At 43.8% G+C, this 20,617-nt stretch overlaps 1 protein-coding gene across 1 annotated transcript in view; it reads left to right on the forward strand.

Annotated features, from left to right (window-relative positions):
- The first annotated feature begins 2,246 nt into the window (after positions 1-2,246).
- LOC130347375 (surfeit locus protein 1) overlaps positions 2,247-20,617 on the forward strand; it is a 29,021-nt gene continuing 10,650 nt past the window's right edge. Inside the window, exons 1-3 of the mRNA XM_056554652.1 lie at positions 2,247-2,468; positions 9,281-9,362; positions 16,776-16,900. Of these exons, the coding sequence (XP_056410627.1) occupies positions 2,412-2,468; positions 9,281-9,362; positions 16,776-16,900 (264 nt within the window). The 5' untranslated portion in view covers positions 2,247-2,411. The remainder of the gene's footprint in view (positions 2,469-9,280; positions 9,363-16,775; positions 16,901-20,617) is intronic.

The following is a 20,617-nucleotide window of genomic DNA, read 5'->3' on the forward strand; positions in this document are numbered from 1 at the left end:
ATCAGTTCTCTATACACAGGATTCGTGAGGGGAAGGGTTCTCTATACAATGGATTTGGGGGGATGGTCAGTTCTCTATACACAAGATTTGTGTGGGGGGGGTTCTCTATACACAGGATTTGTGTGGGGGGGGGTTCTCTATACACAGGATTTGTGTGGGGGGGGTTCTCTATACACAGGATTTGTGTGTGGGGGGGGTTCTCTATACACAGGATTTGTGTGTGGGGGGGTTCTCTATACACAGGATTTGTGTGTGGGGGGGGTTCTCTATACACAGGATTTGTGTGTGGGGGGGGGGTTCTCTATACACAGGATTTGTGTGTGGGGGGGGGTTCTCTATACACAGGATTTGTGTGGGGGGGGGTTCTCTATACACAGGATTTGTGTGTGTGGGGGGGTTCTCTATACACAGGATTTGTGTGGGGGGGGGGTTCTCTATACACAGGATTTGTGTGTGTGGGGGGGTTCTCTATACACAGGATTTGTGTGTGGGGGGGGGGTTCTCTATACACAGGATTTGTGTGTGTGGGGGGGTTCTCTATACACAGGATTTGTGTGTGGGGGGGGTTCTCTATACACAGGATTTGTGTGGGGGGGGGTTCTCTATACACAGGATTTGTGTGTGGGGGGGTTCTCTATACACAGGATTTGTGTGTGGGGGGGGGTTCTCTATACACAGGATTTGTGTGTGGGGGGGGTTCTCTATACACAGGATTTGTGTGGGGGGGGTTCTCTATACACAGGATTTGTGTGTGTGTGTGGGGGGGTTCTCTATACACAGGATTTGTGTGTGGGGGGGGGGTTCTCTATACACAGGATTTGTGTGTGGGGGGGTTCTCTATACACAGGATTTGTGTGTGGGGGGGGTTCTCTATACACAGGATTTGTGTGTGTGGGGGGGGTTCTCTATACACAGGATTTGTGTGTGTGGGGGGGGTTCTCTATACACAGGATTTGTGTGTGTGGGGGGGGTTCTCTATACACAGGATTTGTGTGTGGGGGGGTTCTCTATACACAGGATTTGTGTGTGGGGGGGGGTTCTCTATACACAGGATTTGTGTGGGGGGGGGTTCTCTATACACAGGATTTGTGTGGGGGGGGGTTCTCTATACACAGGATTTGTGTGGTGGGGTTCTCTATACACAGGATTCGTGTGGGGGGGGGGGGGTCTCTATACACAGGATTTGTGTGGGGGGGTTCTCTATACACAGGATTTGTGTGGGGGGGTTCTCTATACACAGGATTTGTGTGGGGGGAGGTTCTCTATACACAGGATTCGTGTGGGGGGGTTCTCTATACACAGGATTTGTGTGTGGGGGGGGGTTCTCTATACACAGGATTCGTGTGTGTGGGGGGTCTCTATAGGAAGGATTTGTTTTTGGGGGGGGTTCTCTATACACAGGATTTGTGTGGGGGGGTCTCTATACACAGGATTTGTGTGGGGGGGTTCTCTATACACAGGATTCGTGTGGGGGGAGGTTCTCTATACACAAGATTCGTGTGGGGGGGTTCTCTATACACAGGATTCGTGTGGGGGGGTTCTCTATACACAGGATTTGTGTGGGGGGGGTTCTCTATACACAGGATTCGTGTGTGGGGGGGTCTCTATAGGAAGGATTTGTTTTTTGGGGGGGTTCTCTATACACAGGATTTGTGTGGTGGGGTTCTCTATACACAGGATTTGTGTGTGGGGGGGGTCTCTATACACAGGATTTGTGTGGGGGGTTCTCTATACACAGGATTTGTGTGGTGGGGTTCTCTATACACAGGATTTGTGTGTGGGGGGGGTCTCTATACACAGGATTTGTGTGGGGGGTTCTCTATACACAGGATTTGTGTGGGGGGGGTTCTCTATACACAGGATTCGTGTGGGGGGGTTCTCTATACACAAGATTCGTGTGGGGGGTTCTCTATACACAGGATTCGTGTGGGGGGGTTCTCTATACACAGGATTCGTGTGTGGGGGGGGTCTCTATAGGAAGGATTTGTTTTTGGGGGGGCTCTCTATACAATGGATTTTTTTTGGGGGGGGGCTCTCTATACAATGGATTTTGGGGGGGATGTCAGTTCTCTATACACAGGGTTCGGGGGGTTCAGGTTCACACGTTCTCTCCCGCACCTTGTTCCCGGAGATCCGATGCAGGGCCGGGTGCTGAAGCAGAAACAGCCGCAGATCCTCGGGCAGCTCGTCCATGTTCTCGCCATGTGTTACAGCCTCCATTTTCTCGAAGTCAATTATGAAGAGAAATCACAGGGCGCCGCCATTTTCCCGGTGACACACAAAGCTCAATTGAAGTCTTCTGGGCTTCCGTCGATAGAGTTCGTTTCCTTGGTTACCGAAGCATTTTGACCTGGAAATGCTTGGAGACGCACGTCAAGAACCACACGAGACGTCTCACTGCCATAAACCTGATGTCTGGAGTCGGTTTAATATTACTTAGACGCCCCGCACTGAGTGCACGGTGTCCGGTAAGGACCATGGTTGCCGATGTATATGACAGTGACAAGTGATACAGAGGTGACGGCAATAACAGCGACGTCTAGTGGTGACACATTATATAGAGGTGACGGCAATAACAGCGACGTCTAGTGGTGTCACATTATATAGAGGTGACGGCAATAACAGCGATGTCTAGTGGTGACACATTATATAGAGGTGACGGCAATAACAGCGATGTCTAGTGGTGACACATTATATAGAGGTGACGGCAATAACAGCGACGTCTAGTGGTGACACATTATATAGAGGTGACCCTGATAACAGTGACATCTAGTGGTGACACATTATATAGAGGTGATTTATAATAACAGTGACATCTAGTGGTGACACATTATATAGAGGTGATTTATAATAACAGTGACATCTAGTGGTGACACATTATATAGAGGTGATTTATAATAACAGTGACATCTAGTGGTGACACATTATATAGAGGTGATTTATAATAACAGTGACATCTAGTGGTGACACATTATATAGAGGTGATTTATAATAACAGTGACATCTAGTGGTGACACATTATATAGAGGTGATTTATAATAACAGCGACGTCTAGTGGTGACACATTATATAGAGGTGATTTATAATAACAGCGACGTCTAGTGGTGACACATTATATAGAGGTGACGGCAATAACAACGATGTCTAGTGGTGACACATTATATAGAGGTGACGGCAATAACAGCGATGTCTAGTGGTGACACATTATATAGAGGTGACGGCAATAACAGCGATGTCTAGTGGTGACACATTATATAGACGTGACGGCAATAACAGCGATGTCTAGTGGTGACACATTATATAGAGGTGACGGCAATAACAGCGATGTCTAGTGGTGACACATTATATAGAGGTGATTTATAATAACAGCGACGTCTAGTGGTGACACATTATATAGAGGTGATTTATAATAACAGCGACGTCTAGTGGTGACACATTATATAGAGGTGACGGCAATAACAGCGATGTCTAGTGGTGACACATTATATAGAGGTGATTTATAATAACAGCGACGTCTAGTGGTGACACATTATATAGAGGTGACGGCAATAACAGCGATGTCTAGTGGTGACACATTATATAGAGGTGATTTATAATAACAGCGACGTCTAGTGGTGACACATTATATAGAGGTGACGGCAATAACAGCGATGTCTAGTGGTGACACATTATATAGAGGTGACGGCAATAACAGCGATGTCTAGTGGTGACACATTATATAGAGGTGACGGCAATAACAGCGATGTCTAGTGGTGACACATTATATAGAGGTGACGGCAATAACAGCGATGTCTAGTGGTGACACATTATATAGAGGTGACGGCAATAACAACGATGTCTAGTGGTGACACATTATATAGAGGTGACGGCAATAACAGCGATGTCTTGTGGTGACACATTATATAGAGGTGACGGCAATAACAGCGACGTCTAGTGGTGACACATTATATAGAGGTGACGGCAATAACAGCGATGTCTAGTGGTGACACATTATATAGAGGTGACGGCAATAACAGCGATGTCTAGTGGTGACACATTATATAGAGGTGACGGTAATAACAGCGATGTCTAGTGGTGACACATTATATAGAGGTGACGGCAATAACAGCGATGTCTAGTGGTGACACATTATATAGAGGTGACGGCAATAACAACGATGTCTAGTGGTGACACATTATATAGAGGTGACGGCAATAACAACGATGTCTAGTGGTGACACATTATATAGAGGTGACGGCAATAACAGCGATGTCTAGTGGTGACACATTATATAGAGGTGACGGCAATAACAGCGATGTCTAGTGGTGACACATTATATAGAGGTGACGGCAATAACAGCGATGTCTAGTGGTGACACATTATATAGAGGTGACGGCAATAACAGCGATGTCTAGTGGTGACACATTATATAGAGGTGACGGCAATAACAGCGACGTCTAGTGGTGACACATTATATAGAGGTGACGGCAATAACAACGATGTCTAGTGGTGACACATTATATAGAGGTGACGGCAATAACAGCGACGTCTAGTGGTGACACATTATATAGAGGTGATTTATAATAACAGCGATGTCTAGTGGTGACACATTATATAGAGGTGACGGCAATAACAGCGATGTCTAGTGGTGACACATTATATAGAGGTGACGGCAATAACAGCGATGTCTAGTGGTGACACATTATATAGAGGTGACGGCAATAACAGCGATGTCTAGTGGTGACACATTATATAGAGGTGATTTATAATAACAGTGACCTCTAGTGGTGACACATTATATAGAGGTGATTTATAATAACAGTGACATCTAGTGGTGACACATTATATAGAGGTGATTTATAATAACAGTGACATCTAGTGGTGACACATTATATAGAGGTGACGGCAATAACAGCGACGTCTAGTGGTGACACATTATATAGAGGTGATTTATAATAACAGCGATGTCTAGTGGTGACACATTATATAGAGGTGACGGCAATAACAGCGATGTCTAGTGGTGACACATTATATAGAGGTGATTTATAATAACAGCGATGTCTAGTGGTGACACATTATATAGAGGTGACCATGATAAGAGTGACATCTAGTGGTGACACATTATATAGAGGTGATTTATAATAACAGTGACATCTAGTGGTGACACATTATATAGAGGTGATTTATAATAACAGTGACCTCTAGTGGTGACACATTATATAGAGGTGATTTATAATAACAGTGACATCTAGTGGTGACACATTATATAGAGGTGATTTATAATAACAGTGACATCTAGTGGTGACACATTATATAGAGGTGACCATGATAACAGTTACATCTAGTGGTGACACATTATATAGAGGTGATTTATAATAACAGTGACATCTAGTGGTGACACATTATATAGAGATGATTTATAATAACAGTGACATCTAGTGGTGACACATTATATAGAGGTGATTTATAATAACAGTGACATCTAGTGGTGACACATTATATAGAGGTGACCATGATAACAGTTACATCTAGTGGTGACACATTATATAGAGGTGATTTATAATAACAGTGACATCTAGTGGTGACACATTATATAGAGATGATTTATAATAACAGTGACATCTAGTGGTGACACATTATATAGAGGTGATTTATAATAACAGTGACATCTAGTGGTGACACATTATATAGAGGTGATTTATAATAACAGTGACATCTAGTGGTGACACATTATATAGAGGTGATTTATAATAACAGTGACATCTAGTGGTGACACATTATATAGAGGTGACCCTGATAACAGTGACATCTAGTGGTGACACATTATATAGAGGTGACCATGATAACAGTGACATCTAGTGGTGACACATTATATAGAGGTGATTTATAATAACAGTGACATCTAGTGGTGACACATTATATAGAGGTGATTTATAATAACAGTGACATCTAGTGGTGACACATTATATAGAGGTGATTTATAATAACAGTGACATCTAGTGGTGACACATTATATAGAGGTGACCATGATAACAGTTACATCTAGTGGTGACACATTATATAGAGGTGACCCTGATAACAGTGACATCTAGTGGTGACACATTATATAGAGATGACCCTGATAACAGTGACATCTAGTGGTGACACATTATATAGAGGTGACCCTGATAACAGTGACATCTAGTGGTGACACATTATATAGAGGTGACCATGATAAGAGTGACATCTAGTGGTGACACATTATATAGAGGTGATTTATAATAACAGTGACATCTAGTGGTGACACATTATATAGAGGTGATTTATAATAACAGTGACATCTAGTGGTGACACATTATATAGAGGTGACCCTGATAACAGTGACATCTAGTGGTGACACATTATATAGAGATGACCCTGATAACAGTGACATCTAGTGGTGACACATTATATAGAGGTGACCCTGATAACAGTGACATCTAGTGGTGACACATTATATAGAGGTGACCATGATAAGAGTGACATCTAGTGGTGACACATTATATAGAGGTGATTTATAATAACAGTGACATCTAGTGGTGACACATTATATAGAGATGATTTATAATAACAGTGACATCTAGTGGTGACACATTATATAGAGGTGACCATGATAAGAGTGACATCTAGGGGTGACACATTATATAGAGATGACCCTGATAACAGTTACATCTAGTGGTGACACATTATATAGAGATGACCATGATAAGAGTGACATCTAGTGGTGACACATTATATAGAGATGACCATGATAAGAGTGACATCTAGTGGTGACACATTATATAGAGGTGATTTATAATAACAGTGACATCTAGTGGTGACACATTATATAGAGGTGATTTATAATAACAGTGACATCTAGTGGTGACACATTATATAGAGGTGACCATGATAACAGTTACATCTAGTGGTGACACATTATATAGAGATGACCCTGATAACAGTGACATCTAGTGGTGACACATTATATAGAGGTGACCCTGATAACAGTGACATCTAGTGGTGACACATTATATAGAGGTGACCATGATAAGAGTGACATCTAGTGGTGACACATTATATAGAGGTGATTTATAATAACAGTGACATCTAGTGGTGACACATTATATAGAGGTGACCATGATAAGAGTGACATCTAGTGGTGACACATTATATAGAGGTGACCATGATAAGAGTGACATCTAGTGGTGACACATTATATAGAGGTGATTTATAATAACAGTGACATCTAGTGGTGACACATTATATAGAGGTGACCCTGATAACAGTGACATCTAGTGGTGACACATTATATAGAGGTGACCCTGATAACAGTTACATCTAGTGGTGACACATTATATAGAGGTGACCCTGATAACAGTGACATCTAGTGGTGACACATTATATAGAGGTGACCATGATAAGAGTGACATCTAGTGGTGACACATTATATAGAGGTGACCCTGATAACAGTTACATCTAGTGGTGACACATTATATAGAGGTGACCCTGATAACAGTGACATCTAGTGGTGACACATTATATAGAGGTGACCATGATAACAGTTACATCTAGTGGTGACACATTATATAGAGGTGACCATGATAAGAGTGACATCTAGTGGTGACACATTATATAGAGGTGATTTATAATAACAGTGACATCTAGTGGTGACACATTATATAGAGGTGACCCTGATAACAGTGACATCTAGGGGTGACACATTATATAGAGGTGACCCTGATAACAGTGACATCTAGTGGTGACACATTATATAGAGGTGATTTATAATAACAGTGACATCTAGGGGTGACACATTATATAGAGGTGACCCTGATAACAGTGACATCTAGTGGTGACACATTATATAGAGGTGACCATGATAAGAGTGACATCTAGTGGTGACACATTATATAGAGGTGATTTATAATAACAGTGACATCTAGTGGTGACACATTATATAGAGGTGACCCTGATAACAGTGACATCTAGTGGTGACACATTATATAGAGGTGACCCTGATAACAGTTACATCTAGTGGTGACACATTATATAGAGGTGACCCTGATAACAGTTACATCTAGTGGTGACACATTATATAGAGGTGACCCTGATAACAGTGACATCTAGTGGTGACACATTATATAGAGGTGACCATGATAAGAGTGACATCTAGTGGTGACACATTATATAGAGGTGATTTATAATAACAGTGACATTTAGTGGTGACACATTATATAGAGGTGACCCTGATAACAGTGACATCTAGTGGTGACACATTATATAGAGGTGACCATGATAACAGTGACATCTAGTGGTGACACATTATATAGAGGTGATTTATAATAACAGTGACATCTAGTGGTGACACATTATATAGAGGTGATTTATAATAACAGTGACATCTAGTGGTGACACATTATATAGAGGTGACCATGATAACAGTGACATCTAGTGGTGACACATTATATAGAGATGACCCTGATAACAGTGACATCTAGTGGTGACACATTATATAGAGGTGACCATGATAAGAGTGACATCTAGGGGTGACACATTATATAGAGGTGACCATGATAAGAGTGACATCTCTCCCCTACCTGTCAGGGTGGTCCGGGCCATCCATCCATCGTTCCTGTAGTGTCCGGGGGCGTTCCGGGTGGAGGGTGGTCCGGTCCGGGCTGTCCTTCTTCTCCGGCGGTCATCTTCTCCACTCCAGGCAGGCTCCGGCCTAGTACGCTGCATAGACGCCGCTGCGCAGTGACGCCCGTGCGCAGCGATGCACCTGACGTCACAGCGTAGCGGCGTCTATGCAGCGTACTAGGCCGAAGCCTGCCTGGAGTGGAGAAGAAGACTGTGGGAGAAGAAGGACAGCCCGGACCGGACCACCCTCCACCCGGAACGCCCCCGGACACTACAGGAACCCCCGGACACTTACCCACTACGGGTAAGTTTAAATTTTTTTTATTGACTCGGAGGGTGGGGGAGGGGCCCGACCGGTATAGCGGTATGGGAAAAAATCCATACCGGTATACCGCCTAGCATCACGGTGGGGGGTGCGACGCGGTGCGGTGGGTCGGGGGTGCGGTGTGGCGGGTCGAGGGGGTGGCGGTCGCGGTGCGGGGGGCGGGGCATTATCGGCTTATCGGCAAGATAATTGCCGATACCGATAATGCCCAAAATCGTGATTATCGGCCGATAATATCGGCCATACCGATAATCGGTCGATCCCTAATACAGAGGTGACCTTAATGTACAGATACCTCTGCTCTTACTAACCATCTTTTTTTTGAATGCTTTTCAGTATTCCCGCTGTCCACTCCTAAGACCTTCATGGACCAGTTATTGTACACGGCCCAGATCACACCTATGGACCCTTCAGAAGTGTAAGTAAGACTGATCAGACTCAGAATAACAGCAATAATAATAAAAAAAAGTTTTGACACCATCTCCAATAGAGTCTATACTGTAAGAGCGGTCACACTATGGAGTCTATACTGTAAGAGAGGTCACACTATGGAGTCTATACTGTAAGAGAGGTCACACTATGGAGTCTATACTGTAAGAGAGGTCACACTATGGAGTCTATACTGTAAGAGAGGTCACACTATGGAGTCTATTCTGTAAGAGCGGTCACACTATGGAGTCTATTCTGTAAGAGAGGTCACACTATGGAGTCTATACTGTAAGAGAGGTCACACTATGGAGTCTATACTGTAAGAGAGGTCACACTATGGAGTCTATACTGTCAGAGAGATCACACTATGGAGTCTATACTGTAAGAGAGGTCACACTATGGGGTCTATTCTGTAAGAGCAGTCACACTATGGAGTCTATACTGTAAGAGCAGTCACACTATGGAGTCTATACTGTAAGAGAGGTCACACTATGGAGTCTATACTGTAAGAGAGGTCACACTATGGAGTCTATACTGTAAGAGCAGTCACACTATGGAGTCTATACTGTAAGAGCGGTCACACTATGGAGTCTATACTGTAAGAGAGGTCACACTATGGAGTCTATACTGTAAGAGAGGTCACACTATGGAGTCTATACTGTAAGAGCAGTCACACTATGGAGTCTATTCTGTAAGAGCAGTCACACTATGGAGTCTATACTGTAAGAGCAGTCACACTATGGAGTCTATACTGTAAGAGAGGTCACACTATGGAGTCTATACTGTAAGAGAGGTCACACTATGGAGTCTATACTGTAAGAGCAGTCACACTATGGAGTCTATACCGTAAGAGCGGTCACACTATGGAGTCTATACTGTCAGAGAGATCACACTATGGAGTCTATACTGTAAGAGAGGTCACACTATGGAGTCTATACTGTAAGAGAGGTCACACTATGGAGTCTATACTGTCAGAGAGATCACACTATGGAGTCTATACTGTAAGAGAGGTCACACTATGGGGTCTATTCTGTAAGAGCAGTCACACTATGGAGTCTATACTGTAAGAGCAGTCACACTATGGAGTCTATACTGTAAGAGAGGTCACACTATGGAGTCTATACTGTAAGAGAGGTCACACTATGGAGTCTATACTGTAAGAGCAGTCACACTATGGAGTCTATACTGTAAGAGCGGTCACACTATGGAGTCTATACTGTAAGAGAGGTCACACTATGGAGTCTATACTGTAAGAGAGGTCACACTATGGAGTCTATACTGTAAGAGCAGTCACACTATGGAGTCTATACTGTAAGAGAGGTCACACTATGGAGTCTATACTGTAAGAGAGGTCACACTATGGAGTCTATACTGTAAGAGAGGTCACACTATGGAGTCTATACTGTAAGAGAGGTCACACTATGGAGTCTATACTGTAAGAGAGGTCACACTATGGAGTCTATACTGTAAGAGCGGTCACACTATGGAGTCTATACTGTAAGAGCGGTCACACTATGGAGTCTATACTGTAAGAGCGGTCACACTATGGAGTCTATACTGTAAGAGAGGTCACACTATGGAGTCTATACTGTAAGAGCGGTCACACTATGGAGTCTATACTGTAAGAGCGGTCACACTATGGAGTCTATACTGTAAGAGAGGTCACACTATGGAGTCTATACTGTAAGAGAGGTCACACTATGGAGTCTATACTGTAAGAGAGGTCACACTATGGAGTCTATACTGTAAGAGAGGTCACACTATGGAGTCTATACTGTAAGAGAGGTCACACTATGGAGTCTATACTGTAAGAGAGGTCACACTATGGAGTCTATACTGTAAGAGAGGTCACACTATGGAGTCTATACTGTAAGAGAGGTCACACTATGGAGTCTATACTGTAAGAGAGGTCACACTATGGAGTCTATACTGTAAGAGCAGTCACACTATGGAGTCTATACTGTAAGAGCGGTCACACTATGGAGTCTATACTGTAAGAGCGGTCACACTATGGAGTCTATACTGTAAGAGCGGTCACACTATGGAGTCTATACTGTAAGAGCGGTCACACTATGGAGTCTATACTGTAAGAGCGGTCACACTATGGAGTCTATACTGTAAGAGAGGTCACACTATGGAGTCTATACTGTAAGAGCGGTCACACTATGGAGTCTATACTGTAAGAGCGGTCACACTATGGAGTCTATACTGTAAGAGCGGTCACACTATGGAGTCTATACTGTAAGAGAGGTCACACTATGGAGTCTATACTGTAAGAGAGGTCACACTATGGAGTCTATACTGTAAGAGCGGTCACACTATGGAGTCTATACTGTAAGAGCAGTCACACTATGGAGTCTATACTGTAAGAGAGGTCACACTATGGAGTCTATACTGTAAGAGAGGTCACACTATGGAGTCTATACTGTAAGAGAGGTCACACTATGGAGTCTATACTGTAAGAGAGGTCACACTATGGAGTCTATACTGTAAGAGAGGTCACACTATGGAGTCTATACTGTAAGAGCGGTCACACTATGGAGTCTATACTGTAAGAGAGATCACACTATGGAGTCTATACTGTAAGAGAGGTCACACTATTGAGTCTATACTGTAAGAGCGGTCACACTATGGAGTCTATACTGTAAGAGAGGTCACACTATGGAGTCTATACTGTAAGAGAGATCACACTATGGAGTCTATACTGTAAGAGAGATCACACTATGGAGTCTATACTGTAAGAGAGGTCACACTATTGAGTCTATACTGTAAGAGCGGTCACACTATGGAGTCTATACTGTAAGAGCAGTCACACTATGGAGTCTATACCGTAAGAGAGGTCACACTATGGAGTCTATACTGTAAGAGAGGTCACACTATGGAGTCTATACTGTAAGAGAGGTCACACTATGGAGTCTATACTGTAAGAGCGGTCACACTATGGAGTCTATACTGTAAGAGAGGTCACACTATGGAGTCTATACTGTAAGAGAGGTCACACTATGGAGTCTATACTGTAAGAGAGGTCACACTATGGAGTCTATACTGTAAGAGAGGTCACACTATGGAGTCTATACTGTAAGAGAGGTCACACTATGGAGTCTATTCTGTAAGAGCGGTCACACTATGGAGTCTATTCTGTAAGAGAGGTCACACTATGGAGTCTATACTGTAAGAGAGGTCACACTATGGAGTCTATACTGTAAGAGAGGTCACACTATGGAGTCTATACTGTCAGAGAGATCACACTATGGAGTCTATACTGTAAGAGAGGTCACACTATGGGGTCTATTCTGTAAGAGCAGTCACACTATGGAGTCTATACTGTAAGAGCAGTCACACTATGGAGTCTATACTGTAAGAGAGGTCACACTATGGAGTCTATACTGTAAGAGAGGTCACACTATGGAGTCTATACTGTAAGAGCAGTCACACTATGGAGTCTATACTGTAAGAGCGGTCACACTATGGAGTCTATACTGTAAGAGAGGTCACACTATGGAGTCTATACTGTAAGAGAGGTCACACTATGGAGTCTATACTGTAAGAGCAGTCACACTATGGAGTCTATTCTGTAAGAGCAGTCACACTATGGAGTCTATACTGTAAGAGCAGTCACACTATGGAGTCTATACTGTAAGAGAGGTCACACTATGGAGTCTATACTGTAAGAGAGGTCACACTATGGAGTCTATACTGTAAGAGCAGTCACACTATGGAGTCTATACCGTAAGAGCGGTCACACTATGGAGTCTATACTGTCAGAGAGATCACACTATGGAGTCTATACTGTAAGAGAGGTCACACTATGGAGTCTATACTGTAAGAGAGGTCACACTATGGAGTCTATACTGTCAGAGAGATCACACTATGGAGTCTATACTGTAAGAGAGGTCACACTATGGGGTCTATTCTGTAAGAGCAGTCACACTATGGAGTCTATACTGTAAGAGCAGTCACACTATGGAGTCTATACTGTAAGAGAGGTCACACTATGGAGTCTATACTGTAAGAGAGGTCACACTATGGAGTCTATACTGTAAGAGCAGTCACACTATGGAGTCTATACTGTAAGAGCGGTCACACTATGGAGTCTATACTGTAAGAGAGGTCACACTATGGAGTCTATACTGTAAGAGAGGTCACACTATGGAGTCTATACTGTAAGAGCAGTCACACTATGGAGTCTATACTGTAAGAGAGGTCACACTATGGAGTCTATACTGTAAGAGAGGTCACACTATGGAGTCTATACTGTAAGAGAGGTCACACTATGGAGTCTATACTGTAAGAGAGGTCACACTATGGAGTCTATACTGTAAGAGAGGTCACACTATGGAGTCTATACTGTAAGAGCGGTCACACTATGGAGTCTATACTGTAAGAGCGGTCACACTATGGAGTCTATACTGTAAGAGCGGTCACACTATGGAGTCTATACTGTAAGAGAGGTCACACTATGGAGTCTATACTGTAAGAGCGGTCACACTATGGAGTCTATACTGTAAGAGCGGTCACACTATGGAGTCTATACTGTAAGAGAGGTCACACTATGGAGTCTATACTGTAAGAGAGGTCACACTATGGAGTCTATACTGTAAGAGAGGTCACACTATGGAGTCTATACTGTAAGAGAGGTCACACTATGGAGTCTATACTGTAAGAGAGGTCACACTATGGAGTCTATACTGTAAGAGAGGTCACACTATGGAGTCTATACTGTAAGAGAGGTCACACTATGGAGTCTATACTGTAAGAGAGGTCACACTATGGAGTCTATACTGTAAGAGAGGTCACACTATGGAGTCTATACTGTAAGAGCAGTCACACTATGGAGTCTATACTGTAAGAGCGGTCACACTATGGAGTCTATACTGTAAGAGCGGTCACACTATGGAGTCTATACTGTAAGAGCGGTCACACTATGGAGTCTATACTGTAAGAGCGGTCACACTATGGAGTCTATACTGTAAGAGCGGTCACACTATGGAGTCTATACTGTAAGAGAGGTCACACTATGGAGTCTATACTGTAAGAGCGGTCACACTATGGAGTCTATACTGTAAGAGCGGTCACACTATGGAGTCTATACTGTAAGAGCGGTCACACTATGGAGTCTATACTGTAAGAGAGGTCACACTATGGAGTCTATACTGTAAGAGAGGTCACACTATGGAGTCTATACTGTAAGAGCGGTCACACTATGGAGTCTATACTGTAAGAGCAGTCACACTATGGAGTCTATACTGTAAGAGAGGTCACACTATGGAGTCTATACTGTAAGAGAGGTCACACTATGGAGTCTATACTGTAAGAGAGGTCACACTATGGAGTCTATACTGTAAGAGAGGTCACACTATGGAGTCTATACTGTAAGAGAGGTCACACTATGGAGTCTATACTGTAAGAGCGGTCACACTATGGAGTCTATACTGTAAGAGAGATCACACTATGGAGTCTATACTGTAAGAGAGGTCACACTATTGAGTCTATACTGTAAGAGCGGTCACACTATGGAGTCTATACTGTAAGAGAGGTCACACTATGGAGTCTATACTGTAAGAGAGATCACACTATGGAGTCTATACTGTAAGAGAGATCACACTATGGAGTCTATACTGTAAGAGAGGTCACACTATTGAGTCTATACTGTAAGAGCGGTCACACTATGGAGTCTATACTGTAAGAGCAGTCACACTATGGAGTCTATACCGTAAGAGAGGTCACACTATGGAGTCTATACTGTAAGAGCGGAAAATCTCTGTGCGGACATTGCCCCTGAATGTGGTGTACTGGCAGAACATGCCGCCAATAGGACCGCTCAAAAATGTGCTGTTTCATAGACAGCAATGTATTTCAGCACAAAAGAATATACATGTGTCAGGCCCAAGGACTGATTATGGAATCATACATGTGTATTATTATTATTGTATTTGTGTTTAATCTAAGGCATGGGTGAGGGTTCATTCAGACTGTGTATTTGTTTTTGTGTATTCCAGTTTTATTGGGGGTCTGTCTGCCTGTGTTTTACTTATTTTGAAGTTAAAAGCCTTTGTAGCAGCAGGATATGAGCTTTCTCTGGTCCCATGATGAGATAAGGGACCTGGAAGAGAGATGCCCCCCACCTGGTGGGGTCAGAGGGGATGGGGGTGGGGGATGGAGTTTTCCTTCCTAAAAAGCCAATATAAAACTGAGATGCTGGCCAATCCTTTGTTGAAGCCTGTGTCCAAAAGCTGACCAAAGACCCTAAGTAACAGCTGGACTCTCGCTCACAACGACTGCTATACCATTATGCTGTAAGGACTTTTCTTTTTGTTTTCCGAACTTGTCTTGCTGAACTCTTTTATATATTTTTATACCTGTATGTCATTTGTTTATTTTATACGTAGCACTGTGATACCTTTTATCAGATTAAATGTTTAATTAATCAGCTCTGGCCTTTGATCTCTAAGTATAGGAGCTCACCTTTCTGAAGGTAGCTCTGGTGAAACACATTAAAGGGTTAATTTGGTGACCTTCTGGGACTAGTAGCGAATACCTAGAGGTCTGGTGGCTTTAACCCCTGCACCCTCACACTCTCTCTCTCTCTCTCTCTCTCTCTAGCGTCTTGGCTGGATCGATAGGATGTGATCATAATGTCTATTCTTTCTGCAGACACCGGAATTTGACATTTCCATGCCAGATGTTTCCAGTGTGGAAATTCTGCTATGTGAACCACAAAGCAGAATCCCCTTGAAATCAATGGGACTCTTCTGCTGCGGAATTTCCATGTGGAATTCCGCACAGAAATTCCCTCGTTTTAACAAAGCCTTAGGGTTAGACACAAGGATTAAGCCCCTCATCCTTGACCGTCACTAGCAGATTATTTACAGGATCTACGGAAAAATTAACCCTGTGTTCTCTAGATTGCTGTATTTCTACAACTGTTTCTAGCACATGCAGAAAATCCTGCAGCCTGACAGCTACTATGATGGGAATGTCCTGCGTCCTCGCATTATTCTTTTGTAGCATTAGGGTTCCTTTAAATCACTTGATCAGTGGATGTAAAGTGTCATTACTTTTGTTATTTCACAGAGACCTGTCAAAATTTTCATCAGTCGGGGGCTGAGTGTTCAGCCCCCGCCAATTGTTAGAACTTGTAGGAAGAAGTGCGCGGCTGTGTGCTTCATTCCATTCTCTGTCCAGTTTCAAGGGCTGGTCCCATAGATCTATAATAGAGCTGACGAAGGCAGAGAGCCAGCGACTGAAGCCCTCAGCCCCCCCCCCTTAACAATAGGTAGGGGTCAGACATGTTTCTGAGACACCTCACTGCAGCAGAGTCATGGATCTTACAGTCTACAGGACATTGCATGCCTTGTGTGTGACCATGTCCTGTCCTAAGCTCCTCTGTGTGTTTCCACAGGTCCTGGCAGCGGCTCACAGAGATCCTTGTCTTCTACTCCATTGGCCGAGTCCGGGAAGGATCCACTGGTTAAATGGCTCCTCTTACTCATCCCTGTTGTCTCTTTTGGACTTGGCACTTGGCAGGTAACATTTTATGGCATCTGAATAATTTTAGATACAGGAGGCTCGTGGGACTGAAGAGTCAGTGATGATGGTGATGGAAAGATAAGGTTCCTGGCAGAGAGAGGGTGTGACGTCACCAGCAGCATCCACCGCTTCACAGTAAGAAGTGGTCTGCAACCCAGACAACCAGCAGTAAGATGAAAACGTGTATAACTTTAAATACCCTCCAACTTACAAACTCATTTTCCACTTATGACCCATTACTTATACTGTGCATTCACAAAGTCTTCAGACCCTTTCACTATTTCACGTTTTACGTTACTCCTTATGCTAAAAAAAAAAAAAAAGTTTTCTCCATCATTCTGCCAAATAAGATTGTGAAAACAGAATAGTAGAAATTTTCACTCAAGGTCTCACAGTATATCAGAGAAAACATGAGGAGGAAAGAACTGCCTGTAGAGCTCAGACACAGCCCTGCCTATATAAGGTCTCACAGCTGACAGTGTATGTCAGAGCAAACACCAAGCCATGAGGAGGAAGAACTGCCTGTAGAGCTCAGACACAGGCCTGTCTATATAAGGTCTCACAGCTGACAGTGTATATCAGAGCAAACATGAAGTGGAAAGAACTGCCTGTAGAACTCGGATACAGCCCTATCTATATAAGGTCTCACAGCTGGAAATGTATATCAGAGTAGACACCAAGCCATGAGGGGAAAGAACTACCTGTGGAGCTAAGACACAGCCCTGTCTATATAAGGTCTCACAGCTGACAATGTATATCAGAGAAATCACCAAGCCATGAGGAGGAAAGTACTGTCTGTAGAGCTCAGAGACGGGGTTGTGTGGAGTCACAAATCTGGAGAAAGGAACAAAATCATTTCTGCTGCCCTGAAAACTTTCTGTACCTCAGAGTGGGCAGAAGGTTCGCCTCCCAACAAGACCATTACCCTAAGCACACTCCAAGACAACGCAGGAACACCTTAGAGACAATTCTGTGAATTTCCTTAAGTGGAGCCAGATCCCAAACCCAATGGGACATCTCTGGAGAGACCTGAAAATGGCTTCTACCGATGGTCCCATCCAACCGTTCAGAGCTGAGAGAGTCTGCAGGGGAAAAATGGCAGAATATCCAGTTGTGTAAACCTTGTGGCCTTATCCCCAAGAAGGAGGAGGCCGTAATCACTTCAGTCCGGAGTAAACTGCATGAATACTTAAATCAGATTACACTGTAAAGGGTATGAATACTTACGTGTTGACTCATGCCGATGTAACTTCTGTGATCACTTTGTTATTATGAGAGATTGAAGGCAGAATGGTGGAAAACAAGAAGCAACAGAACAAAATGTGACAGAAGTGATCGGGGGCGAAGACTTTCTGAATACATTGTTTATAGTGATCGGAGGTGAAGACTTTCTGGATATATTGGGGGTTGAAGACTTTCTGGATACATTGTATATAGTGACCAGGGGTGAAGACTTTCTGGATACATTGTATATAGTGACCAGGGGTGAAGACTTTCTGGGTGCATTGTATATAGTGATTGTCTGGATACATTGTATATAGTGACCGGGGGTGAAGACTTTCTGGATACACTGTATATAGTGACCTGGATACATTGTATATAGTGATCGGGGGGAGGGGTGAAGACTTTCTGGATACATTGTATATAGTGATTGGGGAGGGTGAAGACATTCTGGAAACATTGTATATAGTCACCGGGGGGTGGAGACTTTCAGGATACATTGTATATAGTGAGTTGGGTGAAGATTTTCTGGATACATTGTATATAGTGATCGAGGGGAGGGGTGAAGACTTTCTGAATACATTGTATATAGTCACCGGGGGGTGGAGACTTTCAGGATACATTGTATATAGTGACCAGAGGGTGAAGACTTTCTAGATACATTGGGGGACATTTCCTAATCTAGTCTATTCCGGGCATGCTTATAGACCAGCGTATGTGGTCGTCTCCTGTCTATAGGTCTCACAGCCCTTGATAAATTCTGTGCTCAGACTTCAGGGTCTACAGCTTAAACTGCATTTAGACCTGCTCCAACATGGTCTGACATTTCAGCATATTTTGGGCAGATCCGACTTGTCGCACTTGATAAATTCAGCACCAATGCATTTTCCAATGCATTTCCGTCTAAAATAGACTTGCATGCATCATGTTCTAAAAATCCTCTGCAGCAAAAGTCGCAGAAAAGTCGCACATATTTAGACTGCGACTTTCTGTGCGACAAATTTAGACAGGAAAAACCAGTTCAAATTGTTTGATAAATCTCCCCCATTGTATATAGTGATCGGGGGGGTGAAGACTTTCTGGATACATTGTATATAGTGAGCGGGGTGAAGATTTTCTGGATACATTGTATATAGTGATCGGGGATGAAGACTCTCTGGATACATTGTATATAGTGAGCGGGGATGAAGACTTTCTGGATACATTGTATATAGTGACGGGGGCAGGGGTGAAGACTTTCAGGATACATTGTACATAGTGACCGGGGTGAAGACTTTCTGGATGCATTGTATAAAGTGACCCGGGGGGGGGGGGGGGGGAAGACTTTCTGGATAAATTTGTATAGGGGGGGGGGGGGGGGTGAAGACTTTCAGGATACATTGTGTATAGTGACCGGGGGTGAAGACTTTCTGGATACATTGTATACTGTGACTTGGGGGTGAAAACTTTCTGGATACATTGTATATAGTGATCGGGGGGGGGGGGAAGACTTTCTGGATACATTGTATATAGTGACGGGGGAGGGGTGCAGACTTTCTGGAAACATTGTATATAGTGACCGGGGTGAAGACTTTCTGGATGCATTGTATATAGTGATCGGGGGGTGTAGACTTTCTGGATACATTGTGTATAGTGATTGGGGATGAAGACTTTCTGGATACATTGTATATAGTGACTGGGGCTGAAGACTTTCTGAATACGTTGTATATAGTGACGGGGGTAAAGACTTTCCGGATACATTGTATATAGCAGTGCTTCTCAAATAGTGGGGAGCGCCAATTAACTGACTCATCTCGCAAGCGGCGTCCCACACGGCGTCGGTTGCCTAGCAACTCTACGGCTGGATCTTACTTACGGCCCTGGGTTGTCAGTGTGGCTGCCTGGGAGAAGCGCTTTGAACTCCGGCGTGGTGCGCTGCTACGTTCAGATGTGAGGTCACGTGACCGGGGTGACGTGACCTCACGTCTAAGCGCAGCAGCCCACCATGTCGGAGTTCACTGTGCCACCGAGCAGTGCGCCCGCTGCCCTGCTCTCTCTCGTACAGGCCCTGCTTGTCCTCAGGTACAGATCCCTGCTTGTCCTCCATGTAAAGAGCCCTGCTTGTTGTCAGTATACAGGGCCCTGCTTGTCGTCGGTGTACAGGGCCCCGCTTGTCGTCGGTGTACAGGGCCCCGCTTGTCGTCGGTGTACAGAGCCCCGCTTGTCGCCGGTGTACAGAGCCCCGCTTGTCGCCGGTGTACAGAGCCCCGCTTGTCGCCGGTGTACAGAGCCCCGCTTGTCGCCGGTGTACAGAGCCCCGCTTGTCGCCGGTGTACAGAGCCCCGCTTGTCGCCGGTGTACAGAGCCCCGCTTGTCGCCGGTGTACAGAGCCCCGCTTGTCGTCGGTGTACAGAGCCTCATATATGTTCATAAGGATACAGTGTTATGCAGAGGTGTACTTATAACAATTTTATAGACAAATGATACTATTTACAGTCGCGCGAAATGTTTTCT

Source organism: Hyla sarda, unplaced genomic scaffold, assembly GCF_029499605.1.
Source record: "Hyla sarda isolate aHylSar1 unplaced genomic scaffold, aHylSar1.hap1 scaffold_835, whole genome shotgun sequence".
Taxonomy (NCBI): domain Eukaryota; kingdom Metazoa; phylum Chordata; class Amphibia; order Anura; family Hylidae; genus Hyla; species Hyla sarda.